The sequence below is a fragment of the Moschus berezovskii genome, chromosome 9, assembly GCF_049115385.1.
Source record: "Moschus berezovskii isolate FMDL1 chromosome 9, NW_MosBer_1.0, whole genome shotgun sequence".
NCBI classification, from domain to species: domain Eukaryota; kingdom Metazoa; phylum Chordata; class Mammalia; order Artiodactyla; family Moschidae; genus Moschus; species Moschus berezovskii.
In genome coordinates this window covers 49479045-49487850 of record NC_142468.1, presented here as the reverse complement: position 1 = coordinate 49487850, position 8806 = coordinate 49479045, and the positions used below count along the sequence as shown (strand labels likewise).

The 8806-nt window shown below is 43.7% G+C and overlaps 1 protein-coding gene across 2 annotated transcripts in view; it reads left to right on the top strand.

Moving 5' to 3' along the window:
• The first annotated feature begins 3177 nt into the window (after window positions 1-3177).
• PRTG (protogenin) overlaps window positions 3178-8806 on the top strand; it is a 147041-nt gene continuing 141412 nt past the window's right edge. For both annotated transcript variants that reach the window (XM_055437176.2, XM_088840295.1), the window contains exons 1-2: window positions 3178-3271; window positions 5451-5753. In XM_055437176.2, coding sequence (XP_055293151.2) covers window positions 3178-3271; window positions 5451-5753 — 397 coding nt within the window. The remainder of the gene's footprint in view (window positions 3272-5450; window positions 5754-8806) is intronic.

Genomic DNA, 8806 nt, shown 5'->3' with positions numbered 1-8806 from the left:
ACCAGATAACACTTAGAGGTCAGAGGGCTGGAAGATTATTTTGTACAACTCCATTACTTGTTGGGAGAAGTTATGTCATTTTCCCCCCTGAAAGGCTAGGCATCTTGAATTTATTTAGAGAAACCTGATTTTTTTTTTTAACCTACTATCATCAGATTTCAATTATTTTTTAGCTATATAGACTCTACCCTCTTTGGCCTGAAAACAATTGTCCTTATTTTAGAATATGAAAGCAGTATAGGGCTTAGGTAACTGTATTTGTTTGAGATTTTTCCTTCAAAGGGGTATTTGGGAGATTAAACATCTAGGCATTTCTTATCTTTCTCAGGACCAGCTTAGGAACCTTTCCAATAAGTCAGTAGTGTCACCATCAGTGTAATCACCAGGCAAATGAATCAGATTTGACTGTTAAAAAACCTGAGTATTGCAAAATTAAGCCCACTCTAAGAGGACACAGATTTGGCACTACTGGGAATATTACAAAATAATAAAAGCAATTATTTATAGAGCTGTGCACTACTATCCATGCATTCTATCACAGCACTCCATTGGTATTATATATACATATTCCCATTAAATGGATGAGGTTTGAGAGCATAAATAACTTGTCTACATTAAACTGAAATTTGAACTCTAGTCTGTCAGACACTCAAAACTACACCCTTAGCCACTGCAGTGTTACCTACTATGTGCAAGGCACTGTGGTGGAATCTGTGGGGCATTCGAGAACTGGGTAGCAAGTCCTTTGGTAGCTTATGCAGCCTACATCATGATATAAGGCAAATATTTTACAGGAAAGAAAGTGTAACTGTCCAAGAAGACATGTACTGTGTTATTTAAAGACACATGCTATAAATTCTGAAGTCCACAAAAACGGAAGGGAAGGGAGGAAGGGGGGAGAGGAGAGATGGAAGGAAGGAAGGGAGGAGGGAAAGAAAAAAAGTTTAAATTTAAGACATAAAGGATTATACGGTAGAAAGGGCAACAAACAAACCAGAAGGCATGGATTTTGGTTTCCAGTTATCACTTACTAATAAATGACTTTGGGTATACTGTAAATTTTATGATGTTGTATAATTACACCATCAGGATAAGTTTACTGCTGCCGAACATGGGACCTTATATGTATCAGAAAAGTTTAATTTGGGTTAATCTCATCACATGTATCAATTATTTCATATAAGATGCAGTGCTGTGATCCTCCCCAGAACAAGTCAAGGTCCACAGTCATCTTAGGATCAAAGGTTCCTATGATTAATTGAAATGTTAAAGAAAGGGTGAAGTAGCAGTTTAAAAAAAAAAAAAAGAGTTCTTCCTTTGCTTTTTAGCTTATCTCTCTCCTCCCCCAGTCTTTATTCTTCCGATTTATTCAAAAAGGAGAGCATAAAAGCATCTTGTTAGCAATTCTTATCCAGGAAATATGAGCACTTAGGATCGATTGAAAGGGAACTGGGAGAAGAGGGGAGTCAAGAAGGAAAAGGATGTCATACAATAAAAAAATCTAGTTGGCACACAGTTAAGAGTATCATCTTGTGTGTATTTGTCAGATGTTTAGAACATCCTTGCAAACGTTTCATTTTATTACCTCTAAACATTTTCCCTTTCCATGGACCTTTATTCTGATGCTTAGAAATACTTGAAATTCATCTAAATTTTAAGTAAATTTTGGGAGACAATAGAGCCCAGGGTATTACCCTTTTACATGCAGTTAAGTTGAAATTGTTAAGTAGACTGATCCCTATTATATAGTAAGGTTCCGGTGAAGGTTACTCCCAGCAGATGTTCTAAAACTGTTGATCCGCTCCCCGCCTTTTTCCCCTTAAGGAGGACTTTTGGAATAAGCTTTAGCAGTGAATGTGTTGCTGTCCTACTGACAAAAGCTAGATTTCTGTCAGCAGCTTTCATTAAGGTTAGCTTTTAGCCTGTGCCCTAATCATAGCCGTGGATTTCGTTTTGGATTAGGAAACCCTAATCCACATGTAAATATTCTCCGTGATCCCCACATGGTTAGCAATCTGATTACATTTTTAATGTACCTTTTAACGCCTCTTGTTATCCTTAATTACTTTAAAGAGATGTGAACAAATTCACAACACTTGTGGCTTTCCAAGTCAGTTTACCTTGTAGCCAGGTAGTCTATCCACGCCTAGTCTCCCAGACCCAGCTCGGAGAATCTAGAAATCTCATCTGGCCTCACCTCTCAGGACAGGGCCTTTTGTGTTCTGACGAATTAAAGAACTTGACTAAGTTGAGAGATGATCAAACATCTCCCCAAACGGCAGTTGTTCATTTCAGGGCAATTTTCAGAGACGTTTTTAAGCCAGCGCTGCTTCTGATAGGGACGGGGGGACAGGAACCGTCCCCAAATGTGGGGGCTGATCTCCCGGAGATGCCTCCAGTGGAGCTGACAAATCTCTGAAGTGGGAAATAGTTTTCCCTCCGCAGGGCCTCGGCGTGTGAGGGATGGAGGGGGATGGGCAGGGGCCATCAGGGGAGAAGTCTCCGGCCTTTCCACGTCTCTCAACACCATCCCTCCCCCACCCCGCCGCCTCCTTCCCCGAATCCTAAACAAGCCCAGGAGTGAAGGGGGGTGGTCTGCAGGGAGAGGGGCCCTGGGTTAGGCCCGGCCCCGGCCGGGAGGCTTGGCCTTTATGGCTCTGTCCTCGACGGTGGTGGGGAAAGGCAGGGGGGGCGGGGAAGCGGGCCTGAGACCCTCAGCCGGGGCTTGACCCCCAGGTGCATTGTCCCGCGGGGCCCGTCCCCTCCCCCCGGGGCCACGACCCGGCCGCCACGGGGTCCCCTCCTAGCAAGCGTCTCCCTCCGCGGCCGCGCCGACCTCGCGGTCCTCAGACCAGGGGCCAGATGTAGAAAGTAGTCCCCAGGCCAGCAGCAGCGGCGCTGTCCACTCCACCGCCCCCGCCCCCTCCAGCAGTCGCCTCACTCCGCCCCCGGGCCGGACGCTCGGGCCCCCCGCCTCCTGCGAGCGGGTGTCCGTGCGCCGGCCTCGCCGCTCCCGCAGAGAGCAAACACCGGCCGCGCCGCGCCACGCCGGTACCCGAGCGGGAAACCCACGCTGCGCGTGTCCAGTCGCCGCGCGAAGAGGGCTCGGAGTTGGGGGCTGGCAGGCGGACAGCGGCTGAGGGACGCCGGGGGAGCATGCCGGCGCAGCCTCGCTGAATGGCGCCTTCCCTGCGACCCCTCGCCCGGCCGCGGCCGCCAGGGATGCTGCTCGGCGCGCTCCTGCTTCTGCCGCTTCTCGGCCGCCTTCCAGGTGGGCGCGCTTTCTTCTGCGGCGGTGGGGAGTGAGCGGGCGCGAGCGGGCTGGGGAAGGAGGCACACGGGTGCGTGCTTTGGGAGGCGGCGGGGTGCTCTGCGGGAGCGCTGACCCCCGGCCCCTGCTCCCTGCAGCCAGTCGGGAGCCGCTGGAAGCCGAGGTGCCCGCGGGCTCTGCTGGGGCGCGGGCGACAGTGGCCGCCTCCCGCAGCGCCCGCCCCTCCTCGCTGAGCTCCCCCGGCCGCGCGCTGGGGGCCGGCGCCCTCTGTCCACTGTCGCCCCTGTCTCTTCGTGCCATTGTCCGCGCTCCGGCCGTGTCCTCGCCTCCGCGGCCAGCCCGGGCACCGCGCGCCCGCCCGCCCGTCTGCCTGGGCCGCAGCAGCCGCACGTGGCTTTATTTATATTGTTTTCCTTAGTGGCAGCCTCGCCGCGCAGGGGGGCGCCGCGTTTCCGCGCGACTCCCGGGTTTGTAGTGGGGGCTGCCTCACATTTTAGGGCGGGGGAGAAACTAGGTGAACTCAGCGCCCGGGTCAGACCCCTAAGTGCGCCCACTTTCCCGGAACCGGATCGAATGAGGAGGAGACGGGAAGGGTGGCATCGGAAAAAGAAGAGGAGTGGAAGTTTTGTGTCCCATTTGTGCCCCGGAGGGGAGGAAGAAGGGTCCCGAAGCTGAGAAGGAAGTGGGATTTACTTCTCAAAGTAGGATTTATTTTGGGGCAGGATCTGAGGTGTGCACGAGTCTAAAGATCCCTCCAAACTCCAGGTTAGCCTTGCGCAAACTTGGATGAACTAATTTTTTGCTTTCTTTTTTTTTTTTGCGTCCGGGTTGCTTTATCCTCAAACGGTTAAGAAGTGTAAAGTGGAGGGGGGGTGGGCGGGGAGAAGAGGTGTTCAGAAGAATGGGTTCTTTTATTTACAGGTTACAAACCCCAGACTTTGGTGTTCTAACCACACCCCTCTTCTCCAGGAGGAGTTAGTTTTCTTTTAGCATGAGAAAAGGATCAAAGTCAGATGTGACTCGGAAACACAACGGGCGCCTTCCGGAGTGGTCCTCGCTGCGCGGGGCTGTTAGGGTCGCTCTTGTCGCCCTGGGCATCCATTAGGAGAAGTCAGCAGCCTGGGCGTGGGAGCGTGACTGGTGTGTGAGGTTTGGAGGACCTGCCTTGATGAGAAACGGATCAGTCCGTGGATTGGTACAGTAAAATCGAGACAATCAGAAGGAATATGAAATGCACTGCCCCCCACCCCGCTCCAGGGCGCTAATACTCTACTCGGCCCCAGTCAGTCATGCAAGACTTTAGTTGCCCTTTGCGCTAAATGAAGGAGGTGACGATGTGTATACTTAGAATAAAGCCTTTCCTCTGCTCTGATAAAAATGTGTATTGGTTGATTAAGCAATCTCCTCTTCCTATTAGACAGTAAGGACCAATTAGTCACACTTCGCCCCCCACCCCCAACAGTTGGTAGTTCTAAAAAAAAAAAAATGAAATAGAAGTTTCCTAATCCGATCACCCACTGAGTACAAGCAGCAAGAGTTAGCAGCATTTCAGAGGCAACTGTTTGTTCTTTAAATACCTTACCATACTCTGCAGAAATTAAGTAAATGGGTCTGTTTCAAGAAGAGACAGAATCTTTGCTGTTAAAGGGCAGGTATAAAAGTGCAAACTTGTAATTTGTCACAAAAGATAAACGCACTTCCCAAAGGACTAGGTGCCAAGGGTTTCAAAAACTCTTAAAGGGACAAGGAAATAAACTTGCTTGTTCACAGAGTTGGAGTTTTGCTAATGATTTCTTGTAAAATTAGATTTTTACGACTTACTCTGTTCAAGATCTTTTTGACAAGCTTGTAAAAGTAGCAAACAGCTTTTGCTCAAGAGCTTTCCTGATGATTTTTAAACTCTAGCATGACACTTAAGAACAGAATTTTTAAAAGGGATGAAAAGTTATTGAAATCTTCCCTAGGCTTTTAGTGTAAGATGTTGTAAAAAGATTTATCTGGTTTTCTGAAAAGGTTTGCTGAAACTTAGATTGGTTTATTAAGGTGTTTGTCAGTTAACTAATCTGGTTTGTTAAACTGTGACCCATTACACTCTGAATATGTGTTTTACAATTGTGTGTTAAGAAATGATTTTACACCTGTAATTCTGGATATGCCTTTCCCCCCCTTTTCCTTGTAGGAGTATGGTGCTTTAGTGAACTGGTTTTTATAAAAGAACCACAGGATATAACTGTCACAAGAAAGGATCCAGTCGTTTTAGATTGCCAGGCTCATGGAGAAGTTCCTATTAAGGTCACTTGGTTGAAAAATGGAGCCAAAGTGTCTGAAAATAAGCGGATACAGGTTCTGTCCAACGGCTCTTTATACATCAGTGAGGTGGAAGGCAAGCGAGGAGAGCAGCATGATGAAGGATTTTATCAGTGCTTGGCCATGAACAGACATGGAGCCATTCTTAGTCAAAAAGCTCATCTTACTTTATCAAGTAAGTGCTTAATTAAGCTCTTGATTGTTTGATGTTTTTCACTGCTACATTTTGATGATTTTTTGATTTTCATTAATATGCTAACCTGAAAAATCATACATTAGGAATTTTCCTGGAGGTAGTAGTTGATGCTAAGGCCTGCAAAAAAATCTGAGGGGAAAATATATATGCATGTATAAATTTGAATGAGTGAGAACAAAAGTCACATTTACGTTTAGAACACCGAACTTGTAGAGGTGACTTTATATGAATAAGGACTTCAAACTCGGGAAAGAGTTGGGTGAAAAATTTGGTCAACACAACAAAGGTTGTTCTAAAGTCTCATTTTTAAAATTAATTATTAAATTTTGAAAAATCATAAACAGTGTTTTCTGCTTTGTAAATGGTCCTTAAACCCTAAATCTTCCATATAACCCAACCTTTCAGTTCTCTGACTGCTTTAAGATCACCCATGTTGCTTTTTAATTGAAAGAGAGGGCACTGGTCAGTAACTCTCAAGCCTTTGAAGTATTCGTAGGCTTTTCCTGCTGGGAGAGAAAGAGATTAAGGCCATTTCCATATTATGCCTAATGGACTTAAACCAGATCTGCCCACTTTTTCTCAGTTGTCATAAAGTTTGCTGTCTAATGATTTCCTTTGTATTAACAACCCCATCAGATCAACCATTTGTCCAAGTGACCCACTGTTTGGTGGTTGCCCTGATAGCCGTTGAGTGTAAACGTGGGCCTAGGATAGTTAGAGAACTCCTTGTTTTCACTGAAGCTTTTCATCTCTTCAGGTGATCCAACACCCAGCACTCAAGGTTACAATAGACAAAATTTAAATCTTAAAACACAACTGTATCTTAAAAACAGTTTTACAGGCATCCTATCGACATGTTTTTGTTAATCCACCGAAGATAGATTTTGCTCTGCACCTACAAATTGATCATTTACAAAATGAACACTAGAAGGAGGGAGCTCTTGAGATAAAGTCATAATCTTCAAGAAATAGTTTCTTCAAGGTCTCCACAGTTGAAATTTAGAAAGCTGTTGGTGAAGGTTTCCTAGGTGACTTTATTGTAACAGTCCATATTTATGCCACCTTCATTTTAGTAACTTATTTGTGCAATAATAATTAATAGTAGAAAATAAATCGTAAGCGAAGATCTTTTTGTATTGAAATATGTCAGGAAAGTAGAGAAGTTTCCAATTCTAATAAGCCTGAGAGAATGTCTGATAAACTTGCTTTTTTTTTTTTTGCTGTGATCATTGGTCAATCATCATTTGTTGCTGTTGTTGAGTAATGGTTTTTCACTACCATATTGTTTTCAGGATAGTGTGCTTTTTATGCCCATGTTTTATTCATTTAATTTTTGTCTAATTGTTCCATAAAGTTGTAATTTTTTCACCTTTCAGGTTTGTGGAATCTTGTGTTTTCATGTCCAAAAACTGTAACTTGTATTACTTTGCCAGAGAGGAGAAGGGGCAGGATGGAAAGGTGGAGGGGGACTGATGGCTCTGAAAGATTTGTCATGACCACTCGGTATTTCCAGGACCTCCTTAGTAGCCTGACAATTCTAGGGCACTTAGAAATGCTTTGAAAACAGACAGATCTTTCAGGTTTCATAAGTAGTCTCAATAGTATTAACAATAGTAACTAACAGTGTTAGTAACAGTGAAACAAAGGTTTGTATTGGCTTTTGAGTAGCCTTAGGTTTTGTATCTTTATAAAAAGTATTAATGACAAATATTTTATTAGATGTAAATATTTTGAAGGATTTGGTGGTGAAGTAGTTTTGATATTTTAAGTATCAAAAAAACCTTTCTAGTTAAACTATGTAGAACATTTCTTTACTGTTAAATATCAACTATAGTATGTTAGGTATAGGAACCACACTTTTCATATACACACATCTTATTAACTTGGAGGAGGTACTCTGCTTAGAAAGTACATTCAGTTATTATAGATTTAAAGTAAGATATGCCTAGTGGGTTTAGATTTTTCTTTAAAATATGAAATTTCTTAGAGATTTAAAATTTACGAAGTCAGTTCTTATATCTGAGAAGCAGTGTCCAATGACATTGTAGGCTTGGATGACTTTATCTTGTGTTCAGGGTGAAGATGTAATACATACTAAACAGGAAGAGAATAGGCATTAAGTGGACATTCTGTTTGTGTGTGTGTGTGTGTGTGTGTGTTTTAAGGCTAGCTCTCTCCTAGTTATTGATAGCAGTGGGGTGCAAGTATGTTCTTTTTATTTTCTGGTCAAGGATATTGTCGCCAAGCATATCATTTAGTTCTGAAGTGCAATAAGTGTAGCATCTGGAAATCTAAAACTTTAATCAGTGCAAGTTTTAGATTTTTAACACAGGCAAGAGAGTCTTGGTTTCTAAACTTAGGAACTAGAAGCTGAAAGTTGCACTCTAGGCAAGAATTCCATTATTCATGTGTAAATTAGGAATTCACAGGGTTAAAAGGTTAGAAACTGGCCAGGATGAGGTTTACCCTTGTGATAAAGAGCAGATGACCCTCATTCATTGGCCGAAGCTTTCATGTAGCTCTTCTGCAAAGTTAGTTATTGCCATGAATTGTTCTTGAGGAATGCAGAAATTCAAATGTGAACAGGCCTTTCCTTAAGTGTCACTGTGGAGCCTTATCTCCCAGGCACATCAGAGCCGGCTGTGGGGACAAGGTTCCTCCCCTAAGGCCTGGAGGCTTTGCTTTCCTGTTCATCCAAGCACAAAAGAATTTGTCTAACTTAGCTTTTCTAAGGCATCCCATTTTTAAAGGAAAGTATAGGGTTAAAGTAATATTTAGGGTTTTTTTAAGTTAATCCTTTTTACTGATAGCTATTTTAGCCATTTTACATTTTCATGTAATTATAATAGAAAGGGGCGTAATGAGGAGGTCTCTTTTTCCAGTTGTATACAATAGTAAGAACAGGAGATTCAACCTTTACCTATAAATTTCAGTATTTTTAACTTTTGGCAGATCAAATTTTCACTTTCATGGGTGCTAAGTCTTCACTATATAAATAATTTAAATATTTTAGGAGTAAGAAATAATCTATG